General features: G+C 45.5%; 1 protein-coding gene across 2 annotated transcripts in view; it reads right to left on the bottom strand.

Annotated features, from left to right (window-relative positions):
• Window positions 1-1921: 1921 nt before the first annotated feature.
• The window catches only part of LOC137546120 (uncharacterized), a 49720-nt gene continuing 29100 nt past the window's right edge, over window positions 1922-22541 (bottom strand). For both annotated transcript variants that reach the window (XM_068268155.1, XM_068268156.1), the window contains exons 4-6: window positions 13104-13215; window positions 11422-11558; window positions 1922-2362 (exon numbers count right to left, since the gene is read on the bottom strand). In XM_068268155.1, coding sequence (XP_068124256.1) covers window positions 2054-2362; window positions 11422-11558; window positions 13104-13215 — 558 coding nt within the window. In that variant the 3' untranslated portion in view covers window positions 1922-2053. The remainder of the gene's footprint in view (window positions 2363-11421; window positions 11559-13103; window positions 13216-22541) is intronic.

Here is a 22541-nt window from a genome sequence, read left to right as displayed (position 1 = left end):
TCCTTCTGTAATCCCCTGCAAGGCCTATATGTGGTAAGGCCCAACACTGCTGGAGTCTCAGTATTCCAGCAGGGAAATTCCAATACTGGTTCTTTATGCCCTCTTACTGGTGAGAAGAATGAAATGTAAATTATACCGAGACACAGAAACTTGAGGACACAGGTACGTGAAATATTAGTAACTATTCTAGTTAATCAAACGGTCCAGGTAGACAATAAAACACTGAGCAAATACATTTTGCAGGAGTCCTCCTTCAATGTAGAGTTGTACAGAGAAACTTGAAAGAAAAGTCCATTGTGAATTGAACAATGGCATTTTTCTTGCCAATGAATTGTGTGAACTGGAGGTATGGCAGATGGCATGGCTAGTGGCACTAGTAAGTCCATGGGTCTGTTTTGGCCAAATATTCTCATTTAAAAAGGTATTCCATTATTTCAAGCTGGAAAATTGTGAGGCATGTTGAAGAAAGACCAGCATATTTTGTTTGTGAACATGGAGTGATTTTCTTGAGAAATTGGCCTCAACTCACTAAGCTTTATCAAACGTTTGATAATTTACCTCATGGGTAAAATCTAATTTTGAATTCACTAAGGTGTTCTAGATTTATTGAAAGTTTTATCGATAAAACATTCGATAACTATATGACACCTTAGTGAATTCAAAATTAGATTTTACCCATGAGGTAAATTCTCAAACGTTTGATAAAGCTTAGTAAATTGAGGCAAAATGTGTGCAGTGCAATGTCATACATTTCCACTGTTAAGGCTTAAATAATTTTATCAGTTGTATATCATTTAAAATGATTTATGATGTTTTGCGGCAATATGACTAGGCAGCAGTTCCTACATGGTGTTGCTATATGAGCATACATTTCCTGCCCTGCATTCCACCAGCAATTTACAGTGATCCTGCTGCAAGGCTAGGCACCCATCTGCCCACCTGTCTCTTTTGGAAGCTCTGCCTGTACAGGACGTATGCTGTGATGTCATTATACCAGAGCCCTTGGTCCCAGATCTTTGCACAGATGGCTAAATGTATAGATTTGACCCTTGAGAGAAGCATACTGACACGTTCTTCCCACAGAGCAGGAGAGATGTGTAGGAGAATGTCTGGTCCTGAAGTAGGCCAAGCAGCATACATTGGTGTGAGAAGGCTGTACAGCCATATGATATTAGGGGATTGGTGCACAGTGATATTTCAACTGAAGGAAGAGTGTCACTTCAATTCCCAGCTAAACCCCACTTTTTGGTCTGTTTTAGATAAGTGGGATATAGTTAGACACCTTGTTGAGAAGGGGTGGAGTGTTATCTGTGTCACAAATGGGGAGCTTTTCTCTCTTTTATGATACTCTAGAGTGGCTCTGGAAGTGTGTAAAATGTATCCAACAGGGTCACAGATGGCAATAAATATGCAACAAAGTTCCAAACCCATACACATTGTAAAGAAAAAAAAAATGTTTTCGTCCTGTCAAAGGCCTGTTCTTACTTCCCGTTTGATACTTGTTAGAAAAGGGCCTGGTTCACACAGGTGACTGTCAAGGGTGTGGTTAGCCAAAGCTAAACACTTTTCTGCAGCCAAGCAGAAAAGTGTTTGGCATTGGCTCCCCTTGTTCCAGTTTGAGACTCCAGGGGGACATGGAACTGCTCAACGCAACAGCTTTCTCATTTTTTTTTGTTTTTGTTTTTTTTTATGTGTTGGTGTAAACACTTCCTTGTTTTACTGAATCCGGAAAAAACGTTTGGGATTTAAATACAACAATAAGAACCTCTTTGTTCCTGATTGGCTGGCTGGGGGATGAGAAATGCTAAATTGATAATCTCTGCACACTACCTATGGAGGCACAACCCAACAGTCTTTCCATGGTTATGTTTAGATGTTCCACCATTTTTATTTTCTATATAATACAAACAAGGACTTGAGCTTGTTGAGCCTCTTGCCTGTTTAATAAAAGTAGGGCAGGGCATGTAACCAGACTTTCTAAAAACTGTTTATAAAATGGTTGACAGTCATTGTCACTACTAATACTACATATACACAGCACAGATTAATAATTTTACTGCAGAGCAGCCCATAGTCTGTCTTTGAATTTCTCAAGGTCGCATCTTTTCATCAGGAAAGCTTTATGTGGCTTCTTCCACTTATGTTCTCTGTCCAGAACCATCATTCCCCTGGCATATCTACCATGAAGTTCCACACTCACAGCACATTCAAGGTACTCTGTTACAATGCTTTCGTCAATCGCTGCAGCCATAGCATAAGAGTCATAAGAGACAAAACCGTGTTTCTGTAGCCACCTGGCTGTGATCTTCTTCATAAACTTGGCTTTGGCAGTGTCTTGGTCTACCCACTTTTTGAAATATTCCTAAAACAAGGGAAAATGTACAAGATAATTAGCAAATAAAAGACAAGACGCAGAACATTTATAACATGCCTTTCTCCTGGTGGACTCAAAGTGCCAGTGCTGCATCCACTAAGATGTGCTCTATAGGTAGTAGCAGTGTTAAGTCGTCTTGCCCAAGGTCTCCTACTAAAATAGGTGCTGACTTACTGAACAGGAAGAGCTGAAATTTGAACCCAGGTCTCCTGATTCAGAGCCCTTAAAGGGAACCTAAACTGAGAAGGATATGGATTTTTTCCTTTAAAAATAATACCAGTTGCCTGATCCTGTGTCTCTAATACTTTTAGCCATAGCCCCTGAACAAGCATGCAGATCAGGTGTTCTGACTGAAGTCAGACTGGATTAGCTGCATGCTTGTTTCTGGTGTGTGATTCAGCCACTGCTGCAGCCACAGAGATCAGCAGTGCTGCCAGGCAACTGGTATTGTTTAAAAGGAAACATTCATATCCCTCTCAGTTAAGGTTCCCTTTAACCACTTGAGGACCTAGGGCTTTCTACCCCTTAAGGACCGGCCACTTTTTTTCCATTCAGACCACTGCAGCTTTCACGGTTTATTGCTCGCTCATACAACCTACCACCTAAATGAATTTTGGCTCCTTTTCTTGTCACTAATACAGCTTTCTTTTGGGGCTATTTGATTGCTCCTGCGATTTTTACTTTTTATTATATTCATCAAAAAAGACATGAATTTTGGCAAAAAAATGATTTTTTTAACTTTCTGTGCTGACATTTTTCAAATAAAGTAAAATTTCTGTATACATGCAGCGCGAAAAATGTGGACAAACATGTTTTTGATTAAAAAAAACCCATTCAGTGTATATTTATTGGTTTGGGTAAAAGTTATAGCGTTTACAAACTATGGTGCAAAAAGTGAATTTTCCCATTTTCAAGCATCTCTGACTTTTCTGACCCCCTGTCATGTTTCATGAGGGGCTAGAATTCCAGGATAGTATAAATACCCCCCAAATGACCCCATTTTGGAAAGAAGACATCCCAAAGTATTCACTGAGAGGCATAGTGAGTTCATAGAAGATATTATTTTTTGTCACAAGTAAGCGGAAAATGACACTTTGTGAGAAAAAAAAAAAAAAAAAAAAGTTTTCATTTCTTCTAACTTGCGACAAAAAAAAAATGAAATCTGCCACGGACTCACCATGCCCCTCTCTGAATACCTTGAAGGGTCTACTTTCCAAAATGGGATCATTTGTGGGGTGTGTTTACTGTCCTGACATTTTGGGGGGTGCTAAATTGTAAGCACCCCTGTAAAGCCTAAAGGTGCTCATTGGACTTTGGACCCCTTAGCGCAGTTAGGCTGCAAAAAAGTGCCACACATGTGGTATTGCCATACTCAGGAGAAGTAGTATAATGTGTTTTGGGGTGTATTTTTACACATACCCATGCTGGGTGGGAGAAATATCTCTGTAAATGACAATTTGTTAATTTTTTTTACACACAATTGTCCATTTACAGAGATATTTCTCCCACTCAGCATGGGTATGTGTAAAAATACACCACAAAACACATTATACTACTTCTCCTGAGTACGGCGATACCACATGTGTGGCACTTTTTTGCACCCTAACTGCGCTAAAGGGCCCAAAGTCCAATGAGTACCTTTAAGATTTCACAGGTCATTTTGAGAAATTTCGTTTCAAGACTACTCCTCACGGTTTAGGGCCCCTAAAATGCCAGGGCAGTATAGGAACCCCACAAATGACCCCATTTTAGAAAGAAGACACCCCAAGGTATTCCGTTAGTAGTATGGCGAGTTCATAGAAGATTTTATTTTTTGTCACAAGTTAGCGGAAAATGACACTTTGTGAAAAAACACAATTAAAATCAATTTCCGCTAACTTTTGACAAAAAATAAAAACTTCTATGAACTCACCATACTCCTAACGGAATACCTTGGGGTGTCTTCTTTCTAAAATGGGGTCATTTGTGGGGTTCCTATACTGCCCTGGCATTTTAGGGGCCCTAAACCGTGAGGAGTAGTCTTGAAACGAAATTTCTCAAAATGACCTGTGAAATCCTAAAGGTACTCATTGGACTTTGGGCCCTTTAGCGCAGTTAGGGTGCAAAAAAGTGCCACACATGTGGTATCGCCATACTCGGGAGAAGCAGTACAATGTGTTTTGAGGTGTATTTTTACACATACCCATGCTGGGTGGGAGAAATACCTCTGTAAATGGACAATTGTGTGTAAAAAAATCAAAAGATTGTCATTTACAGAGGTATTCCTCCCACCCAGCATGGGTATGTGTAAAAATACACCTCAAAACACATTGTACTACTTCTCCCGAGTACGGCGATACCACATGTGTGGCACTTTTTTGCACCCTAACTGCACTAAGGGGCATAAAGTCCAATGAGTACCTTTAGGATTTCACAGGTCATTTTTGTTTCAAGACTACTCCTCACGGTTTAGGGCCCCTAAAATGCCAGGGCAGTATAGGAACCCCACTAATGACCCCATTTTAGAAAGAAGACACCCCAAGGTATTCCGTTAGGAGTATGGTGAGTTCATAGAAGTTTTTATTTTTTTGTCACAAGTTAGCGGAAATTGATTTTAATAGTTTTTTTTCACAAAGTGTCATTTTCCGCTAACTTGTGACAAAAAATAAAATCTTCTATGAACTCACCATACTCCTAACGGAATACCTTGGGGTGTCTTCTTTCTAAAATGGGGTCATTTGTGGGGTTCCTATACTGCCCTGGCATTTTAGGGGCCCTAAACCGTGAGGAGTAGTCTTGAAACGAAATTTCTCAAAATGACCTGTGAAATCCTAAAGGTACTCATTGGACTTTGGGCCCTTTAGCGCAGTTAGGGTGCAAAAAAGTGCCACACATGTGGTATCGCCATACTCGGGAGAAGCAGTACAATGTGTTTTGAGGTGTATTTTTACACATACCCATGCTGGGTGGGAGAAATACCTCTGTAAATGACAATTGTTTGATTTTTTTACACACAATTGTCCATTTACATAGAAATTTCTCCCACCCAGCATGGGTATGTGTAAAAATACACCCCAAAACACATTATACTACTTTTCCTGAGTACGGCGGTACCACATGTGTGACACTTTTTTGCAGCCTAGGTGCGCTAAGGGGCCCAACGTCCTATTCACAGGTCATTTTGAAGCATTTGTTTTCTAGACTACTCCTCGCGGTTTAGGGCCCCTAAAATGCCAGGGCAGTATAGGAACCCCACAAGTGACCCCATTTTAGAAAGAAGACACCCCAAGGTATTCTGTTAGGTGTATGGCAAGTTCATAGAAGATTTTATTTTTTGTCACAAGTTAGTGAAAAATGACACTTTGTGAAAAAAAAACAATAAAAATTATTTTCCGCTAACTTTTGACAAAAAATAAAATCTTCTATGAACTCGTCATACACCTAACATAATACCTTGGGGTGTCTTTTTTTTCTAAAATGGGGTCACTTGTGGGGTTCCTATACCGCCCTGGCATTTTACAGGCCCAAAACCGTGAGTAGTCTGGAAACCAAATGTCTCAAAATGACTGTTCAGGGGTATAAGCATCTGCAAATTTTGATGACAGGTGGTCTATGAGGGGGTGAATTTTGTGGAACCGGTCATAAGCAGGGTGGCCTTTTAGATGACAGGTTGTATTGGGCCTGATCTGATGGATAGGAGTGCTAGGGGGGTGACAGGAGGTGATTGATGGGTGTCTCAGGGGGTGGTTAGAGGGGAAAATAGATGCAATCAATGCACTGGGGAGGTGATCGGAAGGGGGTCTGAGGGTTTGGCCGAGTGATCAGGAGCCCACACGGGGCAAATTGGGGCCTGATCTGATGGGTAGGTGTGCTAGGGGGTGACAGGAGGTGATTGATGGGTGTCTCAAGGTGTGATTAGAGGGGAGAATAGATGCAAGCAATGCACTGGCGAGGTGATCAGGGCTGGGGTCTGAGGGCATTCTGAGGGTGTGGGCGGGTGATTGAGTGCCCTAGGGGCAGATAGGGGTCTAATCTGATAGGTAGCAGTGACAGGGGGTGATTGATGGGTAATTAGTGGGTGTTTAGGGTAGAGAATAGATGGAAACACTGCGCTTGGGTGGTGATCTGTTGTCGGATCTGCGGGCGATCTATTGGTGTGGGTGGGTGATCAGTTTGCCCACAAGGGGCAGGTTAGGGGCTGATTGATGGGTGTCAGTGACAGCGGGTGATTGATGGGTGTCAGTGACAGGGGGTGATTGATTGGTGATTGATAGGTGATTGACAGGTAATCAGTGGGTTATTACAGGGGAGAACAGATGTAAATATTGCACTGGCGAATTGATAAGGGGGGGTCTGAGGGCAATCTGAGATTGTAGGCGGGCGATTGGGTGCCCGCAAGGGGCAGATTAGGGTCTGATCTGATGGGTAACAGTGACAGGTGGTGATAGGGGGTGATTGATAGGTGATTGATGGGTAATTAGTGGGTGTTTAGAGGAGAGAATAGATGGAAACACTGCGCTTGGGTGGTGATCTGATGTCGGATCTGCGGGCGATCTATTGGTGTGGGTGGGTGATCAGTTTGCCCGCAAGGGGCAGGTTAGGGGCTGATTGTTGAGTGGCAGTGACAGGGGGTGATTGATGGGTGATAGGTGATTGGCAGGTGATTGACAGGTGATCAGTGGGTTATTACAGGGAAGGACAGATGTAATTAATGCACTGGCGAATTGATAAGGGGGGGGGGGGTCAGAGGGCAATCTGAGCGTGTGGGCGGGTGATTGGGTGCCCGCAAGGGGCAGATTAGGGTCTGATCTGATAGGTAACAGTGACAGGTGGTGATAGGGGGTGATTGATGGGTGATTGATGGGTAATTAGTGGGTGTTTAGAGAAGATAACAGATGTAAACGATACATTTGGGAGGTAATCTGACGGCGGGTTTGCGGGCGATCTAATGGTGTGGGTGGGTGATCAGATTGCCCGCAAGGGGCAGGTTAGGGGCTGATTGATGGGTGGCAGTGACAGGGGGTGATTGATGGGTGATAGGTGATTGGCAGGTGATTGACAGGTGATCAGTGGGTTATTACAGGGAAGAACAGATGTAATTAATGCACTGGCGAATTGATAAGGGGGGGTCTGAGGGCAATCTGAGCGTGTAGGCAGGTGATTGGGTGCCCGCAAGGGGCAGATTAGGGTCTGATCTGATAGGTAACAGTGACAGGTGGTGATAGGGGGTGATTGATGGGTAATTAGTGGGTGTTTAGAGGAGAGAATAGATGTAAACAATGGATTTGGGAGGTGATCTGATGTCGGATCTGTGGGCGATCTATTGGTGTGGGGGGTGATCAGATTGCCCGCAAGGGGCAGGTTAGGGGCTGATTGATGGGTGGCAGTGACAGGGGGTGATTGACGGGTGATTGACGGGTGATTGACAGGTGATTGACAGGTGATCAGGGGGATAGATGCATACAGTAAACAGGGGGGGGGGGTCTGGGGAGAATCTGAGGGGTGGGGGGTGATCAGGAGGGGGCAGGGAGCAGGGGGGGGGATAAAAAAAAAAATAGCGTTGACAGATAGTGACAGGGAGTGATTGATGGGTGATTAGGGGGGTGATTGGGTGCAAACAGGGGTCTGTGGGGTGGGCAGGGGGGGGTCTGATGGGTGCTGTGGGCGATCTGGGGCAGGGGAGGGAGAAATCAGTGTGCTTGGGTGCAGACTAGGGTGGCTGCAGCCTGCCCTGGTGGTCCCTCGGACACTGGGACCACCAGGGCAGGAGGCAGCCTGTATAATACACTTTGTAAACATTACAAAGTGTATTATACACTTTGTATGCGGCGATCGCGGGGTTAACATCCCGCCGGCGCTTCCGTATAGCCGGCGGGATGTTGCGGCGAGCGAGCGGTGACAGGCGCCGGCGGAGGATCGCGTCACGGATGACGCGATCGCTCCGCCCATGCCCTTAAATGGACCGCCGCCTCTGTGGGTGAGGCCGTCCTGCAGGGCTCCACTTCCCCGCCGCCCCTGTGTAGTGGGCGGTCGGGAAGTGGTTAATCAGTACACTAGTAGTATATTTTACACAAATTACATGGCAACCCACCACACATTACTTTGTGTCATACACATTGTGTGTGATATAATTTGAGGGTGAACACCCTAATCCTATTTTGGTTTAAAAAAAAATATATATATGGAAGAATAATCTGCACAAGAACATTGCACACATTATGCATGAATGTCATCGGTGCTGGACCCAGCAGCCATCAAATACAGTACTTCAAAGAATAGGCAGTACTCAGTTTGCAGGAACGCACAGGTTTATTGTTTCATTAGGCACACAACGTGCCATCTGACCGTGTTATCCAACAATCATTTCGGGGCCACTAAGGCCCGGTTCACATTAGCGGTCGCCGTCCGGAATCGCCGGACCGCATGCAGAACGGACGGAACGGACGCACGGCATAGCAATGAAGGCCTATGCGTCCGTTCACATGCGTCCGTTTCGTCCGGACCGGATCCGGACTCCGGCATAAGACCCAACATGCACTATTTTTTGGTCCGGCAGCCGTATCCGGAGCGGAGCCGGACTGCACCATCCGGACAATACAAACCAATGAGAACCGGAGAGCGCACAACACACTGGCTAAAAATCTGGATGTTCTACCCCACTTCCTATGCGTATTGTAGCGGCGATTTTGGATGGGGACACATGGGCAAGCATTTTGGAGTGGAGCAGCAGTGACTTTAAACGTGCTGGAGATGTTGGCAGTATGTCGGAGGTGGAGGTGAGTGCTAAACAGCGGAGGGCCTGATTCCACAGGTCCACCTTCTGCTGACCTCCCAGACCAACATTTTTATTCGGTTTCTACTATCTTTTGCCAAACTGATCCGGATCGCATCCTGATGAACACCTGATGCAACCTATCCGGATCAGAACCGTACGGTTCCGATCCGGTCAGGTCATCCGGTCCGTTTGGCAGGGAACCGCAAGTGTGAATCCGGCCCTAAGGGTCCACTCTGTCAAGGCACAGGACAGACTCGTGAGTTCCTGCATACTGTGCAGACCCTTCTTTGGAATATTGTATTTGACAGAGGATTGATCACAGGCCTAGATTAGTTGTTTTGACACAAAAGAACAGGTGAAGTTAATGAGATTGGTCAATGAAAAGCAAGAAATTGTGAGTTGATGCAGATTTATGCAAATTTTATGCAGCTTAGAAATGAATCGATTATGATAAATCTCGCAGAAACTTAATTCCATAGGTCTGTTTTCCAGCTGCATAAAATCTACATCAGCCTGAAATATTTTCATCTCACTGACTATTCCTAGCTGTTGATCTCCCACTCAGTGATTCTGTGTCTGCACAGCAATTGTTCCTAAATTATTAAAGGATACCCAAATTGACATGTGACATGATGAGATAGACATGTGTATGTACAGTGCCTAACACACACATAACTATGCTGTGTTCCTTTTTTTCTTTCTCTGTCTGAAAGAGTTAAATATCAGGTATGTAAGTGGCTGACTCAGTCCTTACACAGACAGGAAGTGACTACAGTGTGACCCTCACTGATAAGAAATTCCCCTTTTTATTTTTATCTTGCTCTCAGAAGCCATTTTCTGCTAGGAAAGTGTTTTATAGTTGGAATTTCTTATCAGTGAGGGTCACACTGTAGTCACTTCCTGTCTGAGTCAGGACTGAGTCAGCCACTTACATAGCTGATATTTAACTCTTTCAGAAAAAGAAAAAAAGGAACATAGCATAGTTATTTGTGTGTTAGGCACTGTACATACACATGTCTATCTCATCATGTCACTTCGGGTATCCTTTAACCAAAGCAATCGCCAAGAAGCATTTCAGTAGATAACAATTGAGTATCTGTATATGCCTTTAGGCTTCTTTCCCACTAAGACGTTGTGTTAGATGCCACGTTAAGGTCGCATAACGTGCCCCTAACACAATGCATAGTGGGGTTGAAGCTGGACGTTACATTGAGCCGAGTTCATATAAATCTCGCTTCAGAGCTCATAGTTTGCTAAACCGCCGCAATAGCGCCGCTAAACGGGGGTCCCTTGACCCCCAAACCCACCACTGCGACACTTGGTCGCTCCTGGAGGCAGGTCTAACGGCTGCAGCCCTGCCTCCAGTCGCGTCTGTCAGCGGCGCATCGCTGCCTTTCCCCTGCCCCTCTCAGTGAAGGAAGACAGGGGCGGGGGAGAGGCGGAGATACGCGCTGACACGCGCCTGGGGCAGGGCTGCGGCGGTTAGCCCTGCCCCAACCAGGCAGCGCTCCCCCGCATTACGGAGGGGATTTGGGGGGACAGAGACCCTCGTTTAGCCGCGGGATAGCGGCGGTTTAGCAGGGGCACACGTGCCCCTGCTATCTATGAGGTCTGAAGCGAGATTTATTCTCGCTTCAGACTCTTTAAGGCAGCCATACACTGGTCGATTGCCACCAGATCGACCAACAGATAGATCCCTCTCTGATCTAATCTGATCACAGAGGGATCTATTGGCTGTCCATACACTGCACACAGATTGTGAATCGATTTCAGCATGATGTCCGCACTGGGCATCTTCTCTTTACTTCCTGTCACGTGCTGTGACCAGCAGAAGTTCAAACAGTAGTGGGTGCTCTACTATTTGAACTTCCCCTGGCAGGACGGGGAGGGAGTGAAGAGAAGATACCCAGTGCAGACAGAAGGAACAGCGGGGACTCACGCCGGCAGGGAGGTAATGTATTGCTTTGTTGACCATCAGCCAATTGAACCCCTCTATCAACGCACTCCTGACCTGCCGGCGACCAAGAGAAATGTTCCGCCGGGACAGATCAATGGGGTTGATCGATGTCGGATGGAAATCAGCCGATCGGTCAGCGTTATCGATTTAACAGCAGATTCAATCACAGTGATCGAATCTGCTGTATATCGGCGGGAATTCAACGCAGTGTATGGGCACCTTTAAGGTCCATACACAATTAAACCTGCTAAGTGGAAACAGACGCTAGGATTCTGATTCAGTTAGTTAAAGTATCTCAAAACAAGATAGCGAAATAATGTGAAGAAAAATCTGTACCATTGTCAGACAGTTTTCCAGTGTGAATTCCAGGGCAGCTATGAAGATGGGGCAGGTGAATTCACTGGTTACAACAAAAGCAGCTTCTGGATCCAAGAAGAAGTTAAATTCTGCACATACAGTCCGATTTCCACTACCTGAAGAATAATAATAATAATGACAAATTTCTTCAGGAAAATCTTTATTTTGTATAAATATTTTGTTAAACATAATTAAAATTCTGGCACAACTGATTCAGAAAAGATACTGTATTTCAATTGATTGGTATATTCAGCTTTATATTTCACGTTTTATAGAGTACTTTGTTTAGGAACACTATTACATTTTGTAGAATTTTGATGCAGTACAGCATTTCTATTGCAGTGCAGATGCCATTCATTTGACTTAAAGGCAAAAAAAAAAGATTTAAACTTACCTGGGGCTTCTTTCAGTCCCCTGGACTCATCCTGTGCCCACGACTTCCCCCAGATCTTCTCCGGCCAGCAGGGACGACCCCCGCAAAGCTGGCCGGTCGCTGTCAGGCACTGTGCACACGCTGCCCTCAGCCACGCACATCCTGATCGTACTCCCACGGCTGTGAGCATTCTGCACATGCGCAGTAGTGATTTCCGTGTACTGTGGGTGCGCACGGCTCGGGACCGCACAAATGGAGGCGACAGGCCAGCTTTGCAGGGGTCGTCGTTGATGGCCGTAGAAGATCAGGAGCACGTTGTGGGCACAGTACGAGTCTCGGGGGCTGGAAGAAGCCCTGGGTAAGTTAAAATCATTTTTTTCCTTAAGGTTCCGTTTAAGGTGCCTATTAACGGTGCAATTTCCTGTTCTGGTCGATCTATCAATCAGATAATAGCAATTGGGAAGAAAGGATCGTAAATCATTGATCGTCCTCTTAAATGGGATTTAAACTAAAACCAATTTGAAAAATTTCAGATAGAATCGATCTGCAGATTGGATCGACAATTCAATCTATAATGAGTGTTTTGACAATCGACAACATCAGTGCCCTTGAATGTGAACCTATCCGATCGCAGTTATCGGGTCAGAAAGTTGATCTTTAACTAAGATTAAGTTAATGGGCCCTTTAGGTTGTGTCACATTATGCTGAAGCAGCTGATGCAGGTAGCCCACTATACGCTGTTCTCACGCCCACAGCCTGCTGGAGGTGCTTACACTAATTGTATGGCAGAAGCATGGCATATCTTCAGATATTGCACGTGTCCACTAATAGGGATGGTCAGTGAGATGCAAATAATCCCAAATTGATGCAGGATTAAGCAAAATGTGCATGCAAATGTATGCATCTTGAAAATGGACAAATGGAATTCCACCTTGGCCGGGATTCGATTGGTTAATTTGCATGCTGCAAAATACTGCATGTGCTCGGAAATATTTGTGTTTCATTGACCATTTTGTCCCAGTAATCATGCAGGTGGGTAATGTCTGTTGCCATATGGTGCAAATTAACTGTGTAAACTGGCCGATAGGAAAGCATGGATCCATTCAGCACTATGCTGCAGCCTGTTCCAGGAAACTGTCCTGCAGCAAAGCTAGTATGACCAGCTGAGACTAGCAGTGCATTTGCAGTCTACTAAAAAGCATAATTGTGTGTGATGCAGTGCAATGTGCATAGTTTGTATGGAGCATATGCTTTTTCATATGTGTACTAAGAAAAAAAAAAAAATTACCTTCCAAATTTCCTCCCATGATGTATAGCTTGTTTAGCTTCTCTGGCAAAGTTGGATCTATTTTCACTGCCAAAGCCAGATTGGTCAAGGGCCCCAATGCTACTACGCTGACCTTTTTTTATACAAAACATAAACATAAACAGAAAAAAGTAATGAATGGTTAAGGTTAGATTTGCATGCCTGTTATGTGTTCTTTCTACCCCAGTCAGGTATTTGTTGACACTTTGTAAATTAAAATAGGGTACTTTTCCATTAGCCGGGCACATCCAATAGGTGACGATAAAACTCCACCAGAATTACATTCCCTACTATCCATGGCGGGCTGGAGGGGGAATAGTAATTAAGCTACCTAGTGGATGCGCCCGGATAACGGAAAAGTACCGAAAATAGTTGCAGGTTAGGGATGGTGTGACAATCCAGCCCCGCGATCCCGTCGAGATCAGCTCCCGTTAGCGTACGCAGGAAGTACGGGTGCAGACGGACAACGAGACCGGTTGCTGGATCGTCAGAGGGAAGCAAGCAAAGGAAAAGGCGACAGAGCGTGCCAATCCCGTCTAATCTGCTCCCGTTAGCATACGCAGGAAGTACGGTGAACAGACAGACAAAGATTGGTCGCGCAGCTGCCGACAATATGTAATGGGACAAACATCCACCAATCCCGTATTACTAGGCCACTGTTGCCATGCAGGTCTCATGCACTAGAGACTGCTGGAGGCAAATTCACTGTGTGCGTAGTAAACGGTTAAGATCGGTTGGAGGTGCCCATACATGTACAATCCGGATTGCATATACAATCGGTAAACTAAAAATATCGATTTCGCGCTGGAAATCGGGTAAGTACACTGCCACCACTCTCTCACATTCTGTAGGGAGGAAAGAGACTCCCGCAGTCACAATACGGTAGCCAGCCCAATCACATTCAACACGCTCCAATCACCGTTCGGGGAATAGTCACTTCCGACGGCTTAAAGACTGTGAGCAATGTGACGTTAAAGAAAGGTTACTGGGTCCCTATATGCTGCAATCTCAAATTATGTTTACAATTGAGAAACTAAAGTTATCGATTTCGCACAGGAAATCTGGTACTAGCTAATCCTAGAAGGAAGAAAAGGTTATTTACAACCTAGCTAGCAAATCAACAATTTATAAGCAAATCATAAAACAATGCGGTAGTATGACTGACTCTTCAGAGGGCAGATTCGTTATAGCAGCAATCAGATGACCAGAAAAGGCACACAACTGAATGATAAAAATCGTTAGTTTATTTCTAAACTACATACACACAGCTTATTTTAGAACAGATTGATTGACAGAGAGAAGAGAGGAAAAGGAACAGAATGTCTTAATATACAGTTCAAATACCGTTATTGGTAGTCCATGCGGCAATCGCAAGTCTTTGGCGAAAGTCCCAAAATGGCGGTTGCCATGCGGCCAACAGGCCTTTGTTAGAAAGTTCCAAGATGGAGGTTTTGGCCCGTGTCCTTGCGGGCTGCCAGGATGTTACTAGGCATCAGATTGAAGGTAAAGGACGCAGAGCTTTCTGGGCTTTCTGTGGTTATAGCCCCCACTCCAGCAAGGAGGGGTTAGGGGGCATGGATCACACACCTCTTTGCAGCAGGAGGTCTCTGCCCCTCTCATGGAGACAAGAAATTACCTGAATCATGATAAGTGTGCTCATCTGCAAACCGTACAAGTTATGTTAAATCTAATAACATTTTTACGTTTGTCAGAATTAATCAAGAACGTTGATACCAAACTTGGGGGGTTTAGAGTGAACGGTGACCCCAAAATGCATATCTCTGCTTTGGCAGGGCTTACCTTGAATTCAGAAACATCCAATCGTGTGGTTGGTTCCGAATTTCAGAATAAGCGGGTTCTAAAGGCCTTTGCCTATTCGGGAAGTCATCTTTATGATAAAAGATGGATTTCATATTTGTGAGGTCACAGATAGGTTTCCTACTAGTCGCTGAGAAAGCCAGCTGTAGTCTCTAAGTGGCTTCTGCAGGATGTTAGCAGGACCTCCTGTGGCTGCTCTTTTCATGTACGGAGCTGAGAAGCCACCAAGTCTGGGTTAGGCAGTGGAGGTGTGAGATTTCCCTCTTTCTGCCTGGTTGGGGGTCCCTGAATGCCCAGGACCCTTGGTCACATGGAGGTGCGGAAAAACTAGGTAACGAGCATTTGCTACAGTTGACCAGGGAGAGGAACTGTTAACCCCTGGCTTTCCTGATCTTTTTGTAAACCAAGCCTTTCCCTCTGCTGTCACTTTTTAATAGTGGCGACAGGGAATATTTTATAAGGCTCTAACTACTTTTTTTAGGACGAATAAACGTTGATTCGTCACACCTCCCCCTTTTAAGAGATTCGCGGGGGAGGAGTCAGCAAGACTGAGTAAAGCAATTCACTGTCTGCTGGGTCTGGTATGCCACATCCGGAAAGGCTGGGTTGCGCCTGCCCTTGGGGGGTTGCCTTTTACCCATTGCATTGGTCAGTGGGTTAGTCAGGAGGCTACAGCCAGGGCTTAGCAAACGTCCTGTAGTATCCCGCTGTTCCCAGAGAGGCCTGTACCTCTGTCATGACAATCTGATCTGCGTCTGGTTCAACGGTCAGATTGTCAGCTGACAGCTGTCCTAGTACCAGGGACGAGTGATCGCAGTGTTGCTCCCAAGTCAGGGGGAACACAGGGATGTCATCCGGGTACGTGACTGTACAACCGTGCTTGCTCTTCCACAGGTCGTTCCACGCCTGGGGAAAGGTGGCTTGGGCATTCATCATACCAAAAGACATCCGCATCGAGGCGTTTAAGTCCAAGGGCAGGGTGAATGTGGATTCCAGGCGCGCCTCCGGCACGGTTGGAATCTGCCAGTATCCGTTGCTCCAATCCATGATCGTTAGGTAGTTGGCGGATGCCAGCCAATCCAACAGATCACCGAGGGGAGTCACAGGATACGCAACAGTTACTGGGATGTCGTCCGGCATCCTATAGGCCTCACAGAAACTGGTGGCCTGTGAGCTAGAGGATTTGCGGAGGACAGCCATCTGTAACATCTCCTCATACTTCATCTTTACTTTTGCTTGCACCTCCGGAGAGGCGCGGTAGGGGATCTGCCGTAAGGGCTTGTGAGTCCCCGGGTCCCTTCTGTGAGCTGTTGTATCCTGCCCAGGGTTTTTGCGAAGATTTCGCTGTGGGGGCGCAGTGCGCTTCAGCGAGGCCTTCTGGGAGTACGAGAGGTGGGGGGTGACTTTCACATCATCCGCCAATTCTCGTGTGGGAGCTATCAAGCCTGACAGGGGACCTGTGTCTTCCTGTTCTAAGTGGCCGTACTCTCCTAGAACTACCTGCGTTCTGTCTGACTGGGCTTCTAACAGATCCACATGGACCGTGCTTTCACTTGGGGTGTCGGTAACACGGGGAATGGGTTCACTGGAGTAGTTACCATTCTCCCTGTACACCCGTAGTGGAACTTCCGCTGCTGGTGGCTTAGTGGGCTGGCCACTAAGTACACGCAGGTTGGAGTCGCTCTGTAGTATCCTCACGGATGTGGGACTACAAATCTCAGCCAGCTGCCTAGTGCGATCTGAGGTCAGCTGCTGAAAATCAAACTCTCTGGGGTCAGAGCTGACAGGAATGCCTGCAGGCTCTGAGCTCAGGTTACCACCAGTACTGTGTGTGTCTGTCTGCACAGGTAAACCACAATAAACATCACCTTTTGTGTAAATTACATCAATATTGACATTGGTCTGGGGGTCAGAGATATCAGGGAAAGTCGAGACTTCTCCAGATAGTCCTGAGTCCAGACTACCGGTGACACTGAAGGCATCATCCAGCGTACTCTCACAAACATGCACAACATTATCAAACGCATTTGCATAACATGATATGTCATTTTTAGCATGAGTGTCACCCGCCTGAAAGTCAGAATTGTCAGAGGGAATCCCTGCTGTCAGCTCTGAGTTCATGCGGCTGGCCATAGAGCCTGTAATGGCCAAAGAATGTACAGCGTTTCTATCACAATTATCACTGACACATGCAATTTCATTAGTAATAACAGGTGCAGAAAGGGATAAAAGACAGTCAGTTGCTGGTACATATAAATCTGAGGGTACCTCCCGCCCAGTGGCGTTAGGTACAGTAGCAATAGCAGGTAAGGGGTTGACATCTCCCTGTTTTCCCAAAGGCTTGTACCGTACCTGGTGGTCAGGGAGTCCTGCTGGGAACTCCTGCATATCAGCAGAAAATTCCGAAGGGCACACAAGCGTGCCTAGATCAGTGCCAAGCACAGGAGGAGAGGGAAACTCAGCAACAGCCCACTCTGGAAAACCCACCCCCCATCCGGCCTTCTCGGGACCTGGGATAACAGGGTTGTGGTGGTTGGGCCTGACTTCAGTCAGGGTGGGGAGCTTTTGTGGGAGAATATCTTCCTCTGTGGCAAGGTCGGAACAGACCAAGGAAACATCTGCTTCTGGAGCACTGGAGCAAAAGATGATCTGGTCGTCCACTGGAGCACTGTGAAGATTTCCGGAACCGTAGAGCATCTCTGACACGCTGACAGGCAGTGCAGAGGGTGATGCAGGTGACGGATCAGGGTTGCTAGCCATCTTTGGGCTAGGGACGGTCGTTCTCTCCCTCTTGGGACAGAAGAACTTTATGTGGCCGGTTGCGCCACAAAGATTACACGTGCGAATGGCAGGTGTGTCAGACTGGGATGCAGTAATAGCAGCAGCTGCAGGTCTCAGTGGCACAAAGCTCACCGGACCAGGAGGAGCGAATGCAGTAGGCTTACCTCCCAAGTCTTGGGACAGTGTTCTGTGACTGTCCAGCACCAGGGTTCTCTGGCTGTCAGGTACAGGAACCTGATGGTACGCCCTCTCAGAGGTGCATACAGGAAAGTCTCGTTCCGTGCCCTCTTCCACGGCAGGAAGTTTTGCTGTGGGGGTCACGGGTAGAGGTTCGCATCTCTCCACCGAAACGCATAGTGAAGAGTGCAGATTCGATTGGGTTAGCTGGGCCAACTCCAATTCATGTGGGAGCCGTGGCTCTTTGATCTGAAGCTTGATCTGGCGCAGTCGCTCTTGGTGCTCTGCTTTTAGCCGGAGCATCTCTGCCTCATGCTGGAGTCGTCGCTCCTGACGTTTTCTCTGGAACTCCTGGTACATGCGCAGATCCTCGCCGGTCAGGTTTGCCAACCACTCCGGGGGTATCAGGACTGCAGGGAATAGAGGCATCAAGCAAGGTGGCGACAAGGATTCCATCTCTGGGGTAATGCCACCAGCTCAGCCTTGTTTGTGCTGCAAGCAGCAATGCCGTGCAATTTGCAGAGGGCTTGCAAGTCAGGAACAGACCAATTCTGGTGAACCTGAACTGAATCAGACATTCAGAAGAGAAGAGTACAAGAAAGAATAGGATATAGCAAAGAAAAAGTTAAGAAATGTAGACCAATCTATTCGCTATCAATGTGTACCGTTTTGTGCCCAGAACTTCGGTTCTGCAAGACAGGATACTTAGCGACCACTGTCTTATTATTCTGGTTGCAAAGACTGAGTCTGTCAGATCTTTGCGCTCTGATTTCCCAAAAGCTGGCTATGCCTGGTTTTGGGGTGTGCTATCACCACCACTGCCAACCAATGTGACAATCCAGCCCCGCGATCCCGTCGAGATCTGCTCCCGTTAGCGTATGCAGGAATTACGGGCGCAGACGGACAACGAGTCCGGTTGCTGGATCATCAGAGGTAAGAAAGCCAAGAGGAAAAGGCGACAGAGCGTGCCAATCCCGTCCAATCTGCTCCTGTTAGCATACGCAGGAAGTACAGTGAACAGACTGACAATAAAGATTGGTCGCGCAACTGCCGACAATATGTAATGGGACAAACATCCACCAATCCCGTATTACTAGGCCACTGTTGCCATGCAGGTCTCATGCACTAGAGACTGCTGGAGGCAAATTCACTGTGTGCGTAGTAAACGGTTAAGATCGGTTGGAGGTGCCCATACATGTACAATCCGGATTGTATATACAATCGGTAAACTAAAAATATCGATTTCGCGCTGGAAATCGGGTAAGTACACTGCCACCACTCTCTCACGTTCTGTAGGGAGGAAAGAGACTCCCGCAGTCACAATACGGTAGCCAGCCCAATCATGTTCAACACGCTCCAATCACCGTTCGGGGAATAGTCACTTCCGTCGGCTTAAAGACTGTGAGCAATGTGACGTTAAAGAAAGGTTACTGGGTCCCTATATGCTGCAATCTCGAATTGTGTTTACAATTGAGAAACGAAAGTTATCGATTTCGCACAGGAAATCTGGTACTAGCTAATCCTAAAAGGAAGAAACGGTTAATTACAACCTAGCTAGCAAATCAACAATTTATAAGCAAATCATAAAACAATGCGGTAGTATGACTGACTCTTCAGAGGGCAGATTCGTTATAGCAGCAATCAGATGACCAGAAAAGGCACACAACTGAACGATAAAAATCGTTAGTTTATTTCTAAACTACATACACACAGCTTATTTTAGAACAGATTGATTGACAGAGAGAAGAGAGGAAAAGGAACAGAATGTCTTAATATACAGTTCAAATACCGTTATTGGTAGTCCATGCGGCAATCGCAAGTCTTTGGCGAAAGTCCCAAAATGGCGGTTGCCATGCGGCCAACAGGCCTTTGTTAGAAAGTTCCAAGATGGAGGTTTTGGCCCGTGTCCTTGCGGGCTGCCAGGATGTTACTAGGCATCAGATTGAAGGTAAAGGACGCAGAGCTTTCTGGGCTCTCTGTGGTTATAGCCCCCACTCCAGCAAGGAGGGGTTAGGGGGCATGGATCACACACCTCTTTGCAGCAGGAGGTCTCTGCCCCTCTCATAGAGACAAGAATTTACCTGAATCATGATAAGTGTGCTCATCTGCAAACCGTACAAGTTATGTTAAATCTAATAACATTTTTAGGTTTGTCAGAATTAATCAAGAACGTTGATACCAAACTTGGGGGGTTTAGAGTAAACGGTGACCCCAAAATGCATATCTCTGCTTTGGCAGGGCTTACCTTGAATTCAGAAACATCCAATCGTGTGGTTGGTTCCGAATTTCAGAATAAGCGGGTTCTAAAGGCCGTTGCCTATTCGGGAAGTCATCTTTATGATAAAAGATGGATTTCATATTTGTGAGGTCACAGATAGGTTTCCTACTAGTCGCTGAGAAAGCCAGCTGTAGTCTCTAAGTGGCTTCTGCAGGATGTTAGAAGGACCTCCTGTGGCTGCTCTTTTCATGTACGGAGCTGAGAAGCCACCAAGTCTGGGTTAGGCAGTGGAGGTGTGAGATTTCCCTCTTTCTGCCTGGTTGGGGGTCCCTGAATGCCCAGGACCCTTGGTCACATGGAGGTGCGGAAAAACTAGGTAACAAGAGCATTTACTACAGTTGACCAGGGAGAGGAACTGTTAACCCCTGGCTTCCCTGATCTTTTTGTAAACCAAGCCTTTCCCTCTGCTGTCACTTTTTAATAGTGGCGACAGGGAATATTTTATAAGGCTCTAACTACTTTTTTAGGACGAATAAACGTTGATTCTTTACAGATGGTCAATGAAAAACACACATACACACACTCACTCACTCTTACATTGGAAAAGTGTTTTTGTGAAACAACGGTGATTGTCCACAATCTCAAAACACTGCCAAAATGCCCTAGCAGTGGGTTCCTAGCCTCAATCTGTAGTGTTTTTGACTAGTAAGGAACAGGTCACAGAAGGATATTAAGATTTAGGTAATAATAATTAAAGACTTAACCCTTTCTGTACCAGCACCCTCTGCCCCCTTAACCACTTGAGGACCTAGGGCTTTCTACCCCTTAAGGACCGGCCACTTTTTTTCCATTCAGACCACTGCAGCTTTCACGGTTTATTGCTCGCTCATACAACCTACCACCTAAATGAATTTTGGCTCCTTTTCTTGTCACTAATAAAGCTTTCTTTTGGTGCTATTTAATTGCTCCTGCGATTTTTACTTTTTATTATATTCAGCAAAAAAGACATGAATTTTGGCAAAAAAATGATTTTTTTAACTTTCTGTGCTGACAGTTTTCAAATAAAGTAAAATTTCTGTATACATGCAGCGCGAAAAATGTGGACAAACATGTTTTTGATTAAAAAAAAACCATTCAGCGTATATTTATTGGTTTGGGTAAAAGTTATAGCGTTTACAAACTATGGTGCAAAAAGTGAATTTTCCCATTTTCAAGCATCTCTGACTTTTCTGACCCCCTGTCATGTTTCATGAGGGGCTAGAATTCCAGGATAGTATAAATACCCCCCAAATTACCCCATTTTGGAAAGAAGACATCCCAAAGTATTCACTGAGAGGCATAGTGAGTTCATAGAAGATATTAATTTTTGTCACAAGTAAGCGGAAAATGACACTTTGTGACACGAAAAAAAAAAAAAAAAGTTTCCATTTCTTCTAACTTGCACCAAAAAAAAATGAAATCTGCCACGGACTCACCATGCCCCTCTCTGAATACCTTGAAGGGTCTACTTTCCAAAATGGGGTCATTTGTGGGGTGTGTTTACTGTCCTGACATTTTGGGGGGTGCTAAATTGTAAGCACCCCTGTAAAGCCTAAAGGTGCTCATTGGACTTTGGACCCCTTAGCGCAGTTAGGCTGCAAAAAAGTGCCACATATGTGGTATTGCCGTACTCAGGAGAAGTAGTATAATGTGTTTTGGGGTGTATTTTTACACATACCCATGCTGGGTGGGAGAAATATCTCTGTAAATGACAATTTGTTAATTTTTTTTACACACAATTGTCCATTTACAGAGTTATTTCTCCCACCCAGCATGGGTATGTGTAAAAATACACCCCAAAACACATTGTACTACTTCTCCTGAGTACGGCGATACCACATGTGTGGCACTTTTTTGCACCCTAACTGCGCTAAAGGGCCCAAAGTCCAATGAGTACCTTTAGGATTTCACAGGTCATTTTGCGGAATTTGATTTCCAGACTACTCCTCACGGTTTAGGGCCCCTAAAATGCCAGGGCAGTATAGGAACCCCACAAATGACCCCATTTTAGAAAGAAGACACCCCAATGTATTCCGTTAGTAGCATAGCGAGTTCATAGAAGATTTTATTTTTTGTCAAAAGTTAGCGGAAAATTGATTTTTATTGTTTTTTTCACAAAGTGTCATTTTCCACTAACTTTTGACAAAAAATAAAATCTTCTATGAACTCACTATACTCCTAACGGAATACCTTGGGGTGTCTTCTTTCTAAAATGGGGTCATTTGTGGGGTTCCTATACTGCCCTGGCATTTTAGGGGCCCTAAACCGCGAGGAGTAGTCTGGAAATCAAATTCCGCAAAATGACCTGTGAAAGCCTAAAGGTGCTCATTGGACTTTGGGCCCTTTAGCGCAGTTAGGGTGCAAAAAAGTGCCACACATGTGGTATC

The sequence above is a fragment of the Hyperolius riggenbachi genome, chromosome 2 (genome assembly GCF_040937935.1).
Source record: "Hyperolius riggenbachi isolate aHypRig1 chromosome 2, aHypRig1.pri, whole genome shotgun sequence".
NCBI classification, from domain to species: Eukaryota; Metazoa; Chordata; class Amphibia; order Anura; family Hyperoliidae; genus Hyperolius; species Hyperolius riggenbachi.
Note: the sequence above shows the minus strand (reverse complement) of the source record. Positions and strands in the feature narration are given on the sequence as shown.